The 19278-nt window shown below is 41.4% G+C and overlaps 2 protein-coding genes across 3 annotated transcripts; one reads left to right on the top strand and one right to left on the bottom strand.

Annotated features, from left to right (window-relative positions):
- The first annotated feature begins 1541 nt into the window (after positions 1-1541).
- thoc1 (THO complex 1) lies at positions 1542-8791 on the top strand. Of its 2 annotated transcripts, none has more exons than XM_080440903.1 (21): positions 1542-1622; positions 1815-1888; positions 2415-2475; positions 2599-2668; positions 2849-2967; positions 3125-3173; positions 3253-3348; positions 3648-3730; positions 4683-4756; positions 5059-5167; positions 5339-5473; positions 5791-5891; positions 6033-6099; positions 6334-6384; positions 6484-6554; positions 6869-6964; positions 7049-7114; positions 7306-7389; positions 7893-8040; positions 8141-8225; positions 8399-8791. In XM_080440903.1, the coding sequence occupies exons 1-21, from the start codon at positions 1575-1577 to the stop codon at positions 8692-8694; spliced, it is 1983 nt and encodes a 660-aa protein (XP_080297029.1). In that variant the 5' UTR covers positions 1542-1574; the 3' UTR covers positions 8695-8791. The 2 variants fall into 2 exon arrangements, with proteins under 2 accessions (XP_080297029.1, XP_080297030.1); XM_080440904.1 differs by having other exon boundaries at positions 8417-8790.
- A 66-nt stretch (positions 8792-8857) lies between these two features.
- Positions 8858-18878, bottom strand: usp14 (ubiquitin specific peptidase 14 (tRNA-guanine transglycosylase)). The gene is made up of 16 exons (XM_080440905.1): positions 18729-18878; positions 17551-17696; positions 17276-17308; positions 17029-17133; positions 14488-14591; positions 12318-12376; positions 12055-12185; positions 11798-11878; positions 11598-11680; positions 11250-11364; positions 10961-11026; positions 10742-10834; positions 10491-10619; positions 10325-10382; positions 10108-10215; positions 8858-9848 (listed from the first exon to the last, which is right to left on the bottom strand). Exons 1-16 carry the CDS (start codon positions 18742-18744, stop codon positions 9703-9705), a joined length of 1473 nt encoding a protein of 490 aa, XP_080297031.1. The 5' UTR covers positions 18745-18878; the 3' UTR covers positions 8858-9702.
- Between the last annotated feature and the right edge of the window lie 400 nt (positions 18879-19278).

The raw sequence follows: 19278 nt of genomic DNA, 5'->3' as shown, positions 1-19278 counted from the left end.
CTAACTCCACTTTTTGTTTTGTTGTTGTCATTTCCTTAAAAATGAACATTTTTGAGTTATTTTAGCGATATCATATTTCATAGTTTTATCTTACATGATTTACAGTGTAAATCAGGTACGATAAAATGTCTACAGATGCTTAACTGGCCCACGTGTGTTCTCGAGGCTTAATCCGCATCCTTGGGTAAAGCTTTCATTTTACAATGAGTGCTATGTTACAGTCATTGATTTGACTCACACACCTAAGGGAGAGGCAACCATGCAAGGCACCAACTTGCTCAAGGGCACTTCCATACGAAGCCTGGAGGAGCCAGAGATAAAACAAGAGATCCTTCCACACAGTTCCCAGACGGACACTGTACCTTCTGAGCCACTGCCACCCCCAAATAAAACAATACACTCAAGAATAACCTGTCAACTCCAGTATAAGCTGCAATAAAAGATTAATGTATTTGCTTATCACTTAAACCCCTAATGGTTAAGCGGAGTTCCTCAGAGCTTTATACTAGTATCTTTTCTGTTTTCTGTTATTGTGGGCCTGTGGGGAAAGCTTTCGCTGAAAATAGCCGATCGACAAGCTCGCGCTGCCACGTGTTGTGAGCTTGTCGATCTGATATTTTCTGAGAAAGCCTTCCCCAAAATAAGGATGCTGGGGTTTAAGTGGTTAAACTCCATTATGGAGAATCCTTCATGGTGTATAGTGTAAAATACTGCCATCCTCTGGCATAGTTAGTGTAGGACAGTCGAATCAATGCCACAACGGTATGCAATTTATTTATTGAACACAATTGTGTATCCAGGTGAGCAAACACAGCACACAATTGTTACAAATTATTAAAAAATATTTGTAAATAATAATAATAAAAAAATAGAAAGTATTTATATAAAAGTAATATATATTATGGCGTGTGGGGTAAATATATTACTATCTCTCAAGCGTGAGAAAACCATGTAATACCTATGTGTAATACGCTCTGTGGCGAAAACGTGTACAATACTGCCACCCTCTGGCACCACCAGTGTAAGCCTCATTATATTAAACCATGCATTCTCCTAATTTATCTCTAAATTCTAAAATGTATTGCATTTGAAAAATGCTGGGAAAAGCGTTCTTTCTTAAACATAATATATCTATACATGTTTATAATCTCTAATTCACTTATTTATGCATGGACTTCTTTTATTTTTCAATAGAGGGTCATTCATGTTCACCCGGAAGTACTAATGGATATTGCTCTCTCCGCAATGTTGCCAGGTCTGCTTAGTATAACGACTTTGAGCTTGTTTTTGTTCGTAAGACCCCCATCTGAAAATATTTTGTGCCAGGGACCCCCATACAAGATTTGTGTTGCTAAAACGGTTTAAAAAAGATTCCAAAATTACCTTGTTTATTTACTCCAAGATCTGTTTCCTCTTAAAAAAAAAAAATAGCAGATCTACAATCTCACAACGCGTCGCTAATAGCCCAGTGCCATAATAGAAGGCTCTAGTCGCTTCTTTTGGGCTTGTTTTCATAAACCTGGTTGCTTGATTCTCTCGAAAGATCTGGCAACACTGCCTCTCAAGCAGTAAACATGTCGCCGTCCTTATTTAATTTTGTCGACGCTAAAGACAAATTTACGGTGAGGAAATTGCTTAGTTGTCTTGCCTGTTGAAAATACTCATTTATGAACAAGTGCCTGTTATTTGTTAACACGATAGCAGACAGTTTATTTCATCATTATGCCTTTTCTGTGTCCTTTTGTGTCGTTGCACACTATCGTTGCTAACGGCTAAGCTACCTTTCCCTCCTCTGCTCACACATGAACACACAGGCGTCCACTGCCAGTGCTTTGGCCTCCAAGAACAGCAAGCCTCTGATCAACGCTTTCAACCAGATTACTGGAAAGTAAGTTAACATGAATTAGACTCAAACTGAACACAAGGATACTGTTAATATAACCACAAGCTTGCAATACCGTCCATTGAGAGCCCATTCATGAAACAGGAAAGTCCTCTTTGTATTCTGTAACGACGTTAAAACTCACCAATATTGCAGCTGCTTGGGTTCTCCTCTTTGTCTCTGTTTGAGGGGGGGGGAATCCACCTTTGATATGTTATGAGCAACTTCCTGTCAATAAATTCAGTTTATTGACAGAAAGTTGCTCATAACATGTCAAAGGTGGATTTTTTTTCTTCAAAACAGTTGACAGAGACAGAGAGGATAACCCAAGCAGTCTGACTCTGTCTGTACAGGTGCAATATTGGTGAGTTTATCATTGTTTAATACATTTGGAAAGGACTTTTTCTATTTCATGAATGGGCTGTCAATGGAGGGTATTACAACTTGGATTGAAATAGCATCTAAGTTGCTTGCGGCTACTGTTACTACACGCCAGTCCATTGCATGTGTGTTATTCACCCTCTCCTAACAGTGAGACGGAGAAGAAAACTACACTTGACCAATCATTGAGGGGTGTCCTGGGAGATCAGATTGTAAGTAAATTGGCTTTATTTTGATTATCTTATTTTGATCTCAGTTGTACACATAATAACTGGGAGGGCACTGGACTATGGCTCTTTGGAGATTCTGAGCGAGCATAATTTATTTCTCTGCAGATTGAAAAGAAGGCAAGCTGTGATGATTATCTGTCTCTCATCTACCTCAGCATCGATGCAGTTACAGAAGGTAGGCGGGTCGCCTTGATGTTGTTAATAGAACAATAATTACTAACAATATATTTTAAACTCATTTGTGAGTGACATAGGTCCAGGCTTTGCTCCCTCTGAATTCCATTATCCCCTCTTTGTAATGAAATGATCAGCATGATTAAGTTAAGACATTAATGAAGATCCCCTCTCCATGCAGGTATCTGCTCTGCTACAACTCCATTCCTCCTGTTGGGAGACGTACTCGACTGCTTGCCTCTCGATCAATGTGACAGGATATTCTCCTTTGTTGAGGAGAATGTCGGCACATGGAAATCGGTAAGTTGGCTAACCCTTAGGGCAGTGGTTCTCAAACTTTTTAATTTCAAGGACCCCCATAACTCTAAGAGTGTACACATGAAGTTATTGTTTCCATTGAAGATCAGATGGAATATCCTATATGATTCTATTACTGTGCATTCTTCTCTACTCGCAGACTTCCTTCTATACTGCTGGAAAGAATTACTTGTTGAGGATGTGCAACGGTAAGGATAATATTTGAAGAGTTTTCGTCACAATGCATAAGGCAGTAAAGGTATAATACACATCGGCTTATCTCTTTAGATCTGTTGAGGAGGCTGTCCAAATCTCAGAATACAGTATTCTGCGGGAGAATCCAACTTTTCCTGGCTCGTCTCTTCCCTCTGTCTGAGAAATCGGGTCAGTAGTTAATTTGTATACTTTGCATTTGATGTGATGAATCTATGTCAGATTCCAATGCCAATTAACCACTTGCATCCCAGCATCCCTATTCTGGGTGGAACATTTGTCAAAAATGTCAGATCTACAAGCTCACAAAGCGTTGTGACGCACCAAGTATAGAAGCAACTCATGTTCAGTTTACTAAGTATGGAGGGCCTAAGTGGTTAATCGGGAGGTGTGCAAGCATTGCCTCCTCAATTAAATATAATGGGTCATAATCCTGCTCCTTGTGTGCCTGTTTATTCTACTTCTCTCAGGCCTCAATCTCCAAAGCCAGTTCAACCTGGAGAACATCACAGTATACAACAAGAATGAACAAGAGAGCACCCTTGGACAAAAGGTAAACAGTAATGGGTTGAGGCATTTGTGATGGAAATTCTTGTGAAACAAAACTTCTACCCGCTGACGAGAAAAATGTTGAGATGGTCTCAAAGTACAAAAGCAGGTTTATTAAAGGGTCTGTTCATGAACAGAGCGCAAAAGGCATGTGTCCTGCAAGCACTTTTAATACCATATTAGTGGCAGTGGCTCACACACTTCCTTTGTGGTATTTGTCACTTTATATTTGCATATACAATGAAATGTGGGCTCTGCATTTAACCCATCTTAAGTATCAGGTGCCCTGGGCGCTACCGGGGCAGCGCCTCAGGGAGCAGTTAGGAGTGTCTTGCTCAGGGACACGTAGGCCGGGGTCGGGACGCGAAACGGGTACCTTCTGTTTCCCAGGCAGCCCCTCTACCGACTGAGCTAAATGTCCATTTACCATTTACTAGGTCATTGCTAAGGAACAGAGGAAGTACCAACTGTAAGCAACCTCAACATGTCGGGTCAACAATACCAGGATGTCGCTTTGACACCTTCACGCCCTATGATTTAAATGTCGTAGACAGAGGAACCAAATTCTCTTAGATTTACAGGAGTAGTATTCTTAATGTACAGAGAAGTGATACAGTTCAGGGTACAAACATAAGGTCAGTAACGGGGCAGAACTTTCTTATCAGGACAGCAAAAATCTTCTACTTCAGCAGGCTAATACAATAGGCATGTATTCATAATGTTGTAAATCAGTATGAAATACATTTTTCTCAATACATTTTTCCCAATACACACACTCGTTAAACACTTAAGCCTTGTATACTTTGATGTACAACAATAAGTGAAAATAGGGGATCTACAAGCTAAAAGCGCCATATTGTGATGCATTGTGAGCTTGTAAAGACACAATTTTTTTCTATTATTGAAAACGTTTAAGAATATTTTAATGAAATATCTGTTTGTTTGGTCTATGGCAGCACACAGAAGAAAAGGAAGATGGAATGGAGGTAGAAGAGGGAGAGATGGGAGAAGAGGATGTACCTGCACCATGGTAAGGGGCACCATAAAAAACAAACGGCACCCACAGATCAATTATTCTATTTATTGACGGCAGCAAGAAACGTAATTCATCTAAAAGCCGTCATCGTCACTGATATTTTATTTGTCATAACTGGACCCGTTACAGTTGAAATATTGTGAGCTATCGGCACTTGTATTTTTCACCCAAGTGACACTATAACTTAAACCATGATCTAAAAATGTGCCGTCCATATTTCCTTGCTTTCACATTAGTCCCTTTCTATCATTGAAATTATCTTCAATAACATATTGACTGAATGTTTGACTTTTCAGTTCCATTCCAATTGACTACAACTTATACAGAAAGTTCTGGACGCTGCAGGACTACTTCAGAAACCCAGTGCAGTGTTATGATAAATTCTCCTGGATGACATTCCTCAAGGTAAAGCTGTTCACCCTTCACTCTAGAAGCAAGATTTGTCGTTTTATTGTGGTTTCGATGTTCCCCCGATAAATAAAATACTGTTGCCTATCACCCTCATAGGATTTGACCTTTGCAAATGTCAAATGCTATAGGATACACTGAGAGGTTGTTGTTTTTTGTTCCGTTCAGTACTCGGACGAGACCTTGGCAGTATTCAAGAGCTACAAACTGGACGACATGCAGGCATCTAAGAGGAAGCTAGAGGACCTGAGGACATCTGCTGGAGAACATGTCTACTTTGCCAAGTTCCTCACTAGTGAGAAGGTGAGAACAGATCTTGTTTTTCTCAGAGGATAGTTGGCACTAAACTTCCATTAAGATCTTTCGTTTTAGGGTTTTCCACAAACCCACCTGGGACTAAGTCAGTATCAGGACTCTACAGCTGTGCCCTTAAGTTAGATTGTGATTGTGTATATTTGGGCTTTTTGATGTTATTCAGTTTGTCTCTATAGTCTCTGCTTGGTTAGATAAATGAGAAGCACTTTTATTTTCTTTGTTTTGAAAGGTGCTATCTATACAGTATATAAAGAAATGCTTACCTGGTCTTCTCTCTGTCCGTCTGTGGTAATTCTGGCCTCCAGCTCATGGACCTGCAGCTCAGTGACAGTAACTTCAGGCGACACATTCTCCTGCAGTACCTCATCCTCTTCCAGTACCTCAAGGGCCAAGTCAAGTTCAAAAGGTACCTTATGGTTCATGTAGAACCACAACATGTAAAAACAAATCAGATCACATCTGTTGAAGCAAATTGGAACAAAGCTATTGGGAATGTGTTATCTCTGAACTTACTGGAATCTATTTGCTGCCTCTTACTATCTCTCAGTTCCAGCTGTGTTCTGAATGATGACCAGACTACATGGATTGAAGACACAACCAAACTGGTATACCAGGTTAGTCTTTAATCTCCCTTGCAAATATCCCTCATACTGGTATAGCTATTGTAATACACAAGAGTGCTTGTGTATTATATTGCTGTTTATATTATTGATTGTTACGGTATGTACACACAAATATGTTTAGGTATTAGATCATAATGCATACGGTAGATGCATCATTTGTTCAATATAAATGCTCCTGTCTTGAAAAAAGTAAACTTGAGCTAATGTGCAACTGTTAAACTGTAGCTGCTGAGAGAGATCCCACCAGATGGAGACCAGTTTGCCACCATGGTTGAGGTAAGTGTTGTTGACATGAATGATCTATTCTAGTATATTGCATCTGGTTAGAATATGTTTTTGTTCTGTCAGTGATTTGACCACCTCAATTTCTCACAGCATATCCTGAACACAGAGGAGAACTGGAATGTTTGGAAGAATGAGGGATGCGCAAGCTTTGTCAAAGAGAGGTATGACAACGTTGCAATGAAACGCACTCTCTTGCTATTCCATTTGTTATAAATGTATTCATTTGCACAATGTGCAATAACATTAGGGTAATTCAACTGGTTCAGCAGTGCTTCCGAGTCAATGTAAACAGCATTTTAGACTGAATTAAGTATGCCAATTTCTGTTTAAATATGGAAGGGCATTTTAGACGTATTCAAGTTAATTAATTAAGAGTTTTCGCAGCGTTTTGCAACACATGCAGCAGCAACAAACTGTTTGACGATGCACGCTCTACCTTCCAGTGATTTTGAACTTGATTTTCTGTCTCCCACAGAACGGTAGAAGACAAACCCAAGAGGCCCACCAGGAAAAGACAAGCTCCGGAAGACTTCCTTGGAAAAGGGCCGGACCGCAAGATCTTCATGGGGAAGTAAGATCTCTCAATATATGTGAATACAATTCAAAACAACCTATAGAATGGGTTCCTGTTGTATGACCTTGTGTGTTGTTACAGTGATGAGCTGACCAGACTGTGGAACCTGAACCACGATAACATGGAGGCCTGCAAGTCAGACAACAGGTCAGTGGCGTATATTTAATCACCTGATAAGAATGACGTGTTTTCAATTGAAAAGCATATGTTGTCTATATTGGCATTTAGAAAACGGAGGTGTACTCTAATTAATACACCAGCATACAGCCTACTGTAACTGTGCTCGCGTCTCCGTTTCCTATTTGTTTTATTTACGTGTGTGAATGTCTTCCATCCAGGGAGTTCATGCCGTCTCTGGATGAGTTCTTTACGGAGGCCATTGAACAGGCCGACCCTGCTAATATGGTGGAAGATGAGTACAAGTATGTCTTCACTTTATAAGCTCTTGAGTGTCACACACAACATTTCAGCATGTCTTCATACTGTTCCGTTATATCGTCGCTGTCGGATGTAAACCTTCCAAAACCATTACTTTTCAGGAAATGGTGAAAAAAAAAGAACCATTGTATCCGATGTGGTTCATATTTAATCACAAGCTCTTCATAATTCTTTTCATTACACATTTTAAGACCCGTAGATCTACACCCTCAGAATGTTATCGCAACATGTTGAACTTGTAGATCACTTGAATGACATAATATATACAGTACATATATAATTATTTTCCCCAAAAAGTCTAATATTGTATATATACATGCACAGTGTGTGTATGTATACAGTATGTGACACTAACACACCTATATATGTATACATACAGTATATAAATGGATGGACGGAGGGAAGGTTTTCCGGCAGACAGTGACCATATCTGAATTGCATGTGTCTTTAACTTCAACATCTTTCCCCCTGCCTCACTGTGAATTAGGGTTGTGCGAAATTCCAATTATGGTTGGCGAGCTCTACGACTTCTGTCCAGAAGGAGTCCCCACTTCTTCCAGCCCATGCCCCAAAAGTTCAAGAGCCTGGCAGAATACCTGGACATGATGGTTAGCAAACTGGCCAAAGAACTGCCGGTGAGCAAGTTTACTCTAGATGTCATATTTAATTGTGCACTCCAGTACAGACGTCACAAAACTTTAATATGCTTGTATTCTGATTATTCCACATCTGTAGAAGGACATCCCCTCAGAGGAGATCAAGACGGGAGAGGAGGATGACGACGAGAATGGAGACAACCTTCTCAAAGAGACCAATGATAGTAAGTTCCACCTTTCCTTGTTCTTGTCCACTGTCCCGTTCTGCACCCCTTCCCTCAGAATTTAACTATACTATTTAGGAACAGTGGGTAAGTGTCATAAAAACAGCATCCATTTGTGTTCCGAGTTTGCCATTTGATTGAACAAACTATTAAAAGCTTGCATTTTTACTTAGAATTGTATCTTTGTCCAGGTCCGAGCATGCAGAGCAAGCTGGTGACAAACCTGCAGATGGATGTCATTGCAGCCAAACTGGGCACTCAGTGGAAGACCCTGGCCACACAGCTGGAGATGAAGGCGGCTGAGGTGCGGGAGTTTGAGACAGACAGCGAAGACATTGAGATGCAGGCCAAGCTGCTCCTGTGTGCCTGGCAGGATAGAGACCCAACACAAGCCACCGTGGAGAACCTGGTCGCAGCCCTCAGTGCTGCAGGTTTCTCCCAGATCGCAGACAGCCTCAATGAGGCATAGATTAAGATAATTTGCTAGTCACCTAATGTTCTTTTTAATGTAGCCCACAAATGTTTCGTTTTTTCCAGCTCTAGAAATTGAAAAATCAATAAATGTTTTTCCAAGTATTCAGTGAATATTCCATTTATTGTAAGATGCTTGTTAAGAAAATGTAAGTCACACATTTGGTATAACAGTTTATTTTCACCATCTATGAAAACCCACCAGTCAATAAGTTATTACAGAGTGGAAGGTTAGAGGTCTTTAACATTGGGCAATGTGACTGGGAGAACTGCATGAAAAGAGTGAAGCATAGCATCAAGTCAGAGCAGACGTGTGAACTCTGAAAATCATTTCCAACAAGGACATCATGCAAGGCTCATCAAACCTCAATCCGAGTTTGAGTTTTGAGCTTGGGCTCTACTCGCCTCTTCCAAAGCCCACATTTGAGAAAATGAGGGGACAGCACCTCATAACATGTCAAGCAGAGCTGATGCAAGCCAGAAAATCTAAACTAGGAAAACAGACAAATTATCCAGAGACCCAATAAGTGAAGAAGAGTCTTAAACAGTGTTAAGATCTTCAATGCATCAGATTTGAAGAGATACAAGCCTGGATGCGTCCAAGTACAATAACCTGGCCATACATTTCTGTACAAACTGATTGGTTTACTGACTAGAGGAATACTTTGATTCTATGACATGAGCACCTTTATCGAAGGCTTTAAAAAATATACAATGTGTATAAAACATTTAATGAACCTGCAGAACAAGACATCAAACCACCTCCATGGATCCAGGATCCTCCTTTCCCCAATCTCAAACTGGTAGAATACTCAACTCCGTTTTGATGGAGAAATATGTTTTACAAGTATCCGTGTCAGTTACAAAACAGCAAAAAAAAAGTTAAGGTAATCAAATTTTAAAGACACCCAGGTTTATTGCACATCTATGCAGACAGTGCTTGGAAATGGCATTTTGTATGCATGTAGGATGTATCTGGCTCTATTTTTAGAGCTCCTCTGCATTTTTACTGTTCCTCTTCAAGTATTTCCAGTCGCCGGGGTCCGTAGAGTAGAACGTATGCTATATGCCAATCTCCACCACCGGACAGCCGCAAGATGTCTTCTGGAGACACCACGCTCACCTTGTCGTCATCAAACTTAACCCACTCATCTGTATGACAGAGAAACCAATGGCTTTATTTTCTATATGGTACAGAGGTATGACATTTCTACCATGATACTTGTTTGCTGTCATAAAGCTTTTCCATGTCAAGGACCCCCATCTGACAATATTTTGTATTTTCTTTTTATATTTAAAAAAATGTTTTACTCTTTGAAAATAAGCATATCTATTATCTTTTTTGCTGGATACTCCCTGGACCCCATTTTGAGAACCAACTGGCTTACAGAGTATGTAAAACAAAGGTTACCTTCTTTCCTCTTGACCCATCCGACGTAGTGACCTGATGAGCTAGAGCGACCTTGGTGTGTCAGCACTCCCTGCAGGTCATAGTAGCCACTGTTGTTGGAACCGAGGTCTGTAGGGAACAAATGAGTGTTACACGCCTTTGTGCTCCTTCTGCTTAGAACAGATTAGCTATAACGTGGCACGCCTATAGGACATACAGGTATAGAAAAACAACCTACCATCAGGGAAGGAGAAAGGATCATATTTAACTTCTTTCTTTGCGTCTGGTTTCTTCACCTATTGCAAGAAAACAGCAACATTTCACACCATTCAAAGCCGAAATTACACTAACACAGAACAGACAAATGTGGTTATAAGAGCTGGATGGATTTAATCCCGTCATACCATTTGCTGCTGTTTCTCCAGGTTTTTCTCCTCCATCTCCTTAAACTTTGACCTGATGGACTCCGTTTTCTTCTGGAGCTCAGAGGTGCACAGCTCGTAGACATCCAGCATGAGGGGGAACTTGACATCCTATTTAACCAGACAGTGACATTTCAGACCCGGTTTCAGCTTTCTCATGAAGTGACTCTTCTCAAATGGCCCTTGATTGGGCTCCACTCATTTTCAAATCTCACAAATGTCAAAACACCAACCTTAAGGACTTTGGCATTGACAGACTCCTTCTCTTTGTAGAAAAAACGAACCATCTGAACAGTCAGGTAGGCAGGGAGACGGCTGATTTTTGACTGTGAGGATGCAAATAAGACAAAAGCCCTTCAAATAAATAGATACATTTGGTTGTTTGATCTGTCAAGTCAATGGACGATATTGACCAATTTTAAATGAATCAAGTTGGGCATGATAAAGCTTACAGATTTTATATATAAGGCATTTCTCTCCAAAGATGGGGACAGCTTCGTGATTTCTTCCTGCAGTCTCTAGAGGGGGAAAGAAATACACATCATTAGATCCTTGTTACTATGGAGACAGACGTTCCACATGCCAGTGTGTGATCTTGTCACACTCGCTAGAGATGAGCAAAAATATAGCATATATTCCAACTAGCAGAAGTGGACATGATGTATCTTACTGGATGTGACTCACAGCCATTAAATTGGATACAGAACAGAAATTGTAAGCCTCTCCAAGAGTGATATTTACCAGCCTCAGTCCTGTGGCAAGGTATTTCACCTCCTGGTTGATGAAACAGCTGAGCTGAAGCTGGCTCTCCTTGCCCTTTGTTTGCTCCTCTTCCTCAGCCTCTGAGCACTTCATACTGAGTACAAGAGGGGTTAAGGAAAAGCCAGACAGATGGCTACATTCAACTGATTTTACATAGTATTAGGGCTGTCACCTTTTCCAAAAACCTAGTTCTGTAAAATTACAACCGAATAGAGGTAACCTAATTATTTGCTTCTTACTAAGTCGGCAAACAGACTTATCTGTGATCATTTTGCAATCATCTACCTGTCAAACAAAAATACATAATTCAAATCTGATTAAGGATACGTGGTTTCAAATTCCAGACCGAAATACTGGTCGATGAAGTTCTTCTTTGTAACGGCAGGGGCAGCTCCGCTCTCAGACTCAGTCTAGGAGGAAGAAAGGTCAGGTTTGCTATTGCTTCTGCCTCTGTTCATGGAAAAATATAATACCATGCCCATGCCCTTTATTATAATATAGCTGGATATTAGGAAGAGATGCTTTACCTCCATTGGAGTCTCTGGCTCTGCTGGCTCTAGCTTCTGCTGAAGGACTCTCATCATCTGCAACCAGCACTCGTTGGCATCCTGACAGAACACAAAGGGAATACAGACATAGAAATAGATTTGGTTGCACACCTTCACTCAAATGTATTAACCATCTTTGTCTCTATTCAGAATGTTAGGCCTTGAGTATGACTTCTTTTTTTTTTTGGTATTAGTGCTGGTGGGAGTAACACTGGTAGTGAAGAGGAGTTCCTTACCTGCTGGAGGTACTGGCCCTGGTCTCCCTTCTCTGCAAACTGCGGAAAGGCCATGTGAAGGAATTGCAGCAAGATGATGGGTGGGAGGCTGGAAGACGTCTTATCCATGGTGTCGTATAAGTCACGAAGGGCTGAGGATGAGAACATTACATCTCTCTTGCACTTATACATTTAAGACTTAAACATATAAAACTGTGTTTTCTTAATTAACAAATTCACTATATTATATACTATGTATTGTTAATCTAGGAATTCCCTCTGACCTGCTGTAATATACTGGGATGGTGCATTAGCTCCTGAAGACCGCAGAGCACCTGCGTACCTGTAAGTGCAGAAACAGAGACAATTTCAGCAGGGACAGACACGTGAAATACCATGTCTGACAAGGAGCGCAGAACTGAACACAGTGGCCCTCATTTATTAAATGAACGTACGACAGAGTGGATCTGGGAGAAGGCATAGAACCGGGTCCCCCAGGATATATTGAGGGAGCTGCTACGAAAGTATGGGGTGAGGGGAGCTCTACCGAGGGCCTTCCAATCTCTGTATGCCGACAGCGAGAGCTGTGTTCGTGTCCTCAGCAGTGAATTGGACTCGATTTCGGTGGCGGTTGGCCTCCACCAGAGCTGCGCATTATTACCCATGATGTTTGTGTTATTCATGGACAGGATCTCGAGGCACAGTTGTGAAGGAGCGGGTTTACAGTTACGGAGAGCTGAGGACCGCATCACTGCTTTTCGCAGATGATGTGGTCGTGATGACATTGGTAAGTTACCTCCAGCTCTCACTGGATCCGTTGCAGCCGAGTGTGAAGCTGCTGGGATGAGCATCAGCATCTCTAAATCTGAGGCCATGGTTCTCAGCAGGAAACCGGTGGATTGCCCACTCCGGGTAGGGAATGACTCCTGACCCCATGTGAAGGAGTTCAATTATCTCAGGGTTTTATTCACACGAGTGAGGGGAGGACGTAGTGGGACATCAGACGGAGAATCTGAGCAGTAGGAGCTGTAATGAGTTTGTTGTACTGTTTTGATGAAAAGAGAGCTGAGACAAAAGGCAAAGCTCTTTATCTATTCTACACGGTCAATATTCGTTCCTACTCTCACCTATGGTAATGGGATGCGGGTCATGACTGACAGAACAAGATCGTGGATCTCCCTTAGGGATAGGGTGAGAGGCATCTGTCAACTGTGAGAGACTCGAAGTGGAGCCGCTGCTCCTATGCGTAGAAAAGGGCCAGGTGGTTCGTGCATCAAGTAAAGATGCCTCCTGGTCCCCCCTCCCCGGGGACGTTTTCCAGGCACGCCCTGCTAAGAGGCCACGGGGCAAACCAGGGACCAGGTGGGGAATTATATCTCCCGGCTTGCATGGGAACGCATTGTTGAGTCAGAGCTGGATGAGGTGGCAGGGAAAAGGTAATTCTGGGATTCTCTGCTGGAAATGCTGCCTCTGTGACCTGACTCCAGATAAGCCTAAGAAAATGGATTGATGTACAACAGAAAACTGGGCGGACATTCATTTCCATACAATACTCTGCATTCATCAAGCAGTTTTCAATTTAGGGCTGGGTGCCGAAATTCTATAATTTATGGCACCAAACGGAAGGCTTCAAAACCATTAAGTACCAAAAAATGCCTTGTCATTCGGTACCAAATTTCAATACATACAACCCAATTTATGCTCCGTAGTATGCACCGTTGCATACCAAAAAGAACTAATCTACAAGCTAACAACAACGCAGTATGCTCAAAGCCATCCCTACCAAGACTGGTAACACGATTCATTCGATAAAACATACGGATCCCCTGAAGGGGTAGGTTTACTTTGAAAACCCGTTGGTTTATATTTTGTGGGTTGAAAAATGACAGATTGTTTTTTTTTGTTTGTTTTTCAGGGTTGTCTTTTTTTCAATGGTGCAGGAAAAACAAAGTTGGTGAATGCGTTTTTTATAGGGGTGAATTTCTTTTTTTCAAAATAAACCTACCACTAAAAAACACAATCTACCTACTAACGTCCCTTCAGGATCTCCATAGAAACACATGAACATATATTTAAGAGCAGAACATTGCTCCATGTTTGACAAGATAAAAGCACTGAACATTTCAACATTCCCCACAGATCGCAAAATAAATACTTCTAGGCTGTGCATAAAATGCCTATCTGCATTTCCCCCTCTTAAATCGCAGGCCAAACACAAAACACACGCATTTGTCCCTGCGAGATCTGAGTACGTTTATGTCCACTGTATTCGCAAATGGAGAGAGGAGAGCTCCATCCATGGTCTGTGTTAAATTCTTCTTTCTTTCTCGGACAAGACCACGTAATTTATCATTTCTACCCAACAGAGTAATTTATGAGTTCTCTTTGTTTTTAGTTGCAGAACTTTAGATTTTCGGATAAACACAGGAACAAATATTTTGAAGAAAAACCTACCTTCTGAGTGCACCTTTGAGCTCTGGCACAGAGCGCAGACACTGCACTGTGGCATTCATGTAACAGGTGTTGCCCAGGTTTGTCAGCCCACAAGGCAGCTCCATCTTTGGATCATAGAAAAACAAGGGGTTGGTCTTCTAATTAACTAATAGGTCACAGCATCTTAATTTCCTTTCCTTTATTAACATTCATAAGGCATCATTAGGTGTGAGGATGGAAGACTTTTGAATGTTGTGTGACTCTTGCGTATCTGCAAGTGTCTGGTAATATGTTTACTGTATACAGAGACCGACATGGCATAGATTCACAACATCGCGGTAGTCTATTTGAGGATATTTATCATGAAGAGATTTTTCTTCCTCACAGAGGCTGTATTGAGCGTGACAGACCTGTCCTAACCCTAAGCTCTGAGCGCAGGGATTGTTCAGCATTTTCTATCTGCTAGAGCTGCTCCGAAAATCCGAAAATATCTGATCTACAAGCTCACAATGCGTCGCGATTGTGAGCTGGGGGCAAAATGAAAGTGTGAATGTGCTGCACGGAGAGAGGGAGAGAAAAAAAACACTCCATGACCGGCCGCACTTCTCAACATAGACAACGGTAAATTGTATTTTATTTCACAGGATTAATGAGGAATAAGTCTTTGAAATGCCACATACATTTTTGTGAGTGAAATATGAGTCTTTCAGATCGGCTCTGGGGTCTTGCATGCATGCCCAATGTGCGCCCGACATTTCCAGTTCCAGGCACGCTCTTGTAAACAACCAAACGGATAGCGGGTGGTCTGAGGACCCGCAATGCGCTTTCTCATACGTGTGTGGGCACGATAGCAATCTCAGGGATAGCACAACTACACGCCCATCATAAGCATAATGTTCAGCGGGTATGGCTGCCACACGATAGCGTTTAGGGGTAACGCCAGCTGCATTGTGCGTAATTAACGGATAGCGCGTCGTGCCAAGGGATAGCGCAAGGCACACCATAGGGCCCCAAGTCTAAGTGTCTAAAAGCCCCACTAGCAGCCTCTAGAGCCCATGCTGCTCCTTATACTCAAAGATAAATTGAATGAAGGATGGTGCTAGAGGAAAAGCCATGTTGATATTTCGGGCTGAGGATGGCACTAGATGATAGGGTCACTCATATAGTTTGGGTTCTTCTTCCAGGCAGCAGAATGCACTGAAGTTTCATGGCTATCTGCCCTTTAAATATCTGTAGGGTTCATTTCTTCTGAGCACATTCATTTTCATGGCAAATTGTCCATTGCATTTTGAGAGTGTGTGGAATTGGAAATTATGGTCTAAAGGTGACACAAAAGGAAAGGTCATTTGGTCACCAATCGTTGGGGCTATCCTCCAGGGAGCACGTATGCACTCAGCGAGTTTCAAGGCATTCCGCCCATTAAGACTGAGATTTCCTGCGTGCAAGTGGAGATTTTGGCCTAAGGGTGGCGCTAGAGGAAACGTCATCAGGTCATCAAAATCATTAGAGCCATTAGTCATAGGGGAGCATGAAGGTTGGTACAGAAAATGGCACGGCAATCAAATAAGTAGCTCAAGATATGTTCTTTTGGTACCAAACTGGTGAACAAACAAATCGACACAGCCATTCGTAGAGCCCTGCCAATTGCAGGGCTAAACATCAGAGGTTAATTAGTATAAATATAAGAAATATTCAAAAGCAACCAAACAGAATATAAATAAACCAGATGAAGAAAATAGTTGATGTACAACAGCATAGAAATTGTCATGTAAAACAGCATCTTAAACCAAATAAGGTCATTGTCAGAATAAGCATAATCAAATTAAAACATGTGGAGTATTCCACTTATAGTCAAATTATTGAAGGAAAAGGTCTCATTGAGAATGGAAATCTCTTTTACAAGAGTGTCTCCACCTTAATCTAGTAACTAAGACTCTCTATTGGACTTCTGTTTTAGAGATTTGCAGCACATGGCAGATAATAAGAGCATGCATAGTCGAACAGTTCAGGTGGTTGTGAACGTTGTTTAGCAAGGAAAAAGATGACTGTCTGATACCAGAGCATTTTTTGTGGTGAGCCCGAAACTGGCACCAATGCACAGGATTTAAGGCATGGCATAAAGTTGATGGAAGGGCACAAACATTGTAGTGGGGAACTAGATAATCGAATGAAGGTAGAGAGATGCGTTTGTCTGAACCAAGTCTACAACCACTAGATGTTAAAAAGCAGCTGCTGTGCAAGGTGGCATCTGCAGTCATTAATCAGGCTATGCTCTGAAGCATGTAAATGAGAATATGAATGGAATAGTTCATAAATAGCCTATGTAAACAGCTTAATCAAAATATTGTCTTAGAAAAAGGCCAATTTCTTGCAGTCCATGTAGACGTAGTCATTGTTTGCAAAGATCAAGCGATATCTGCTGCGTCTGGTTGGTTGAGTACACCCTATAATTGTAACTTTACACCTCAAACTGAATAACTGAACAGACCTCAGGGAGACATGTTAGTTTAGAAGAGATTACATAATGTTTTAATCTATCCAGCAATATTTAAGTTAACTCACCGCTGATGCTAGCTGTTCCTCGGTCATGTCCTCTACAAACATGGGTCGGACAGCAGGCTCCTCGGGCAGGGCATCAGCAGATCCCATCATCAACAGGGTCATTCCCTACAAGAGACATTCATCTTCACTTTCAATAGTCACAGTGCTCAGCTTTCTCCCAATTAATCGGTGCAGCTCAACACATAAACAGTTAAAAGCCGCCTTTGTACAGATATTCGTGTACAATTACTATGCTCATCTCACTCACATTTTTCAGCTTGATGTTGCCCCACTCATCATCCTACAACAGAAGGACAAACATATAGATTAGAACATATTGTCCATTAAAATACTGCAGGACTGAAGTCCCAAGCTAAGCATGCTCTACCGACAGTAGTTTTTAAGGAATGATGGGTGCAGACTCGCAGCAAACAGTCTCAAGAAACAGTCTGCACTCATTTTGCATTTTTTTGTATTACTTTTTTCAAATGTACAACCTATTGCCCATCTCTGAAGCGAGGCTGCATACAACTTCATTGTTACCTTTAGAGTGCCTCCCTTCACCATGACCTTCTGTCTCTCTGGCTGAACTCCTGACAGGGCAAACAGCTGAGCCTTGAACACCATGGGCGGCTCTTCGGTGTTCAGCTCAATTCCATCAAACTTCTCCTTACCCCATTTCACATTTACTGAAACGCACACAAGATACAGCACAGATTACTTTAGTTAGCTTCAAAATCACATAGGGAATGACGGAATTCAAACGTCATAATACCATGATGACACAGCATATATATAACTGTTGCATACAGTCAACAAAAACAAACAAAGTAACAGTACTTAAGTGCCCAGATGGTTTCCTAGCTATGGCTCTAAAGTTAAAGATGACAGCTGGTATGTGTAGCTAATACTTTTAATATAACTACTAAACCAATGTGGAAGACGTTTTAACTTCTGTTGTCTACATCCTGTTGGCTAACAAGCCTAACACAGTGATTTGACTTTGTTTGTCTTGCATACTTTACTTGCTAGTCATATAGAAACATGTACTAACTCTTATTGACCTGGTATATCAACATATTTATGGACTGATGGGGAAGCAGGTATAATGTGGCGGCGATGTGTTGACATTAGCTATAATACACAAGTTGACAACTAGCCGGCTAGCTAACAGTGTTTCCATGTCCGCTTACTATAAGCGACTTTGTGCTTCTTTTTCTGTAAAGTTGCTTGTAAATATTGGTAGTTGCGTGTTGCGGCGCATCGCGACGCGCTCTGAGCTTGTAAATCTGCCATTTCCAAATTAATGTGGCCTAAAGTTGCTTCTTTTGGGCTTGTTTTCCTAGACCCGGTTGCTTATTTCTCTCACAAAATATGGCAACACTACTAGCTAACTAGCTTGCCGCTAAATCAGTTTCCTAGCAGAACAGAAGCCAGACCAACGCAGCACTGCTCCGCTCATTCAACGCAGTTAGATAGTCAGTAACACTGAATAATGTTATGAAGATACGTTATCATTTGGTTTTTTAACACACTTTAGTGCACAACATCTTCCACAGTGATTCCCCCCCCGACGGCCTGGCTAGCTTTAGCCTAGCCCTAGCCGAACAGTCATAGTGTTGCTAACGCTAGCCAACATTTGACTAAAAAACACACGTGTAAAGGTTTTATGCATAATATCACCTCGCTACAGTCAATGTGGTGCGTTAATAACGGCCTACCTGTAAACACTGGCATGTTTGGCCACTTTTGTTTCCTTGAACACTATTAGTTCCTTTGACAGTCCACCCGGGCGCGAATATAGTGTGTGTGTGTGTGTGGAGTTGACTTGGCTGTTGAACTTCATTCATACAGAATGACGCTGCAACAACACACGCTGAAGCCTAATCCACGCGCTCTGGGATCGACTATCGGGAATCCGTATCGAATCGATCTGGGATCGACTACGCCGATCTGACGCCGCGGTACGTGCGTCACGTGTCACGGCAAATAATGAATAGAAAACGCCATGAAATAAAAAAAATATTATATAATGCAATAAATAAAGACATTTATTTATTTAATTGTATTTTTCATTTGTATTTTGTATTTACATCATCGTGTTTGTATTTATTTATTTCCTTATGGATCTTACTTATTTACTCTAACTTACTTGACTATTTATTTACTATTTACTTTATTTTTTTGGACCTACGGACTTCCATATGTCGGTTAATATATCAGTGGTTCTCAACCCTCAGAGTTACAGACTCAGGAGACCTGTTCGGGTCT

The sequence above is a fragment of the Gymnoscopelus braueri genome, assembly GCF_963280865.1.
Source record: "Gymnoscopelus braueri genome assembly, chromosome: 10".
Taxonomy (NCBI): Eukaryota; Metazoa; Chordata; class Actinopteri; order Myctophiformes; family Myctophidae; genus Gymnoscopelus; species Gymnoscopelus braueri.
This window is presented reverse-complemented; position numbering and strand designations above follow the sequence as displayed.

Coding starts and splice junctions, on each gene's coding strand:
- usp14 (XM_080440905.1), bottom strand. Junction 12,377..14,487: donor CTCAAAGGTGCACTCAGAAG/GTAGGTTTTTCT, acceptor CTGCACTTACAG/GTACGCAGGTGCTCTGCGGT. Junction 10,620..10,741: donor TCAATGCCAAAGTCCTTAAG/GTTGGTGTTTTG, acceptor CTGGTTAAATAG/GATGTCAAGTTCCCCCTCAT.
- thoc1 (XM_080440903.1), top strand. CDS start 1,575: ATGTCGCCGTCCTTATTTAATTTTGTCGACGCTAAAGACAAATTTACG. Junction 2,669..2,848: donor CATCGATGCAGTTACAGAAG/GTAGGCGGGTCG, acceptor CTCTCCATGCAG/GTATCTGCTCTGCTACAACT. Junction 7,390..7,892: donor ATGGTGGAAGATGAGTACAA/GTATGTCTTCAC, acceptor ACTGTGAATTAG/GGTTGTGCGAAATTCCAATT.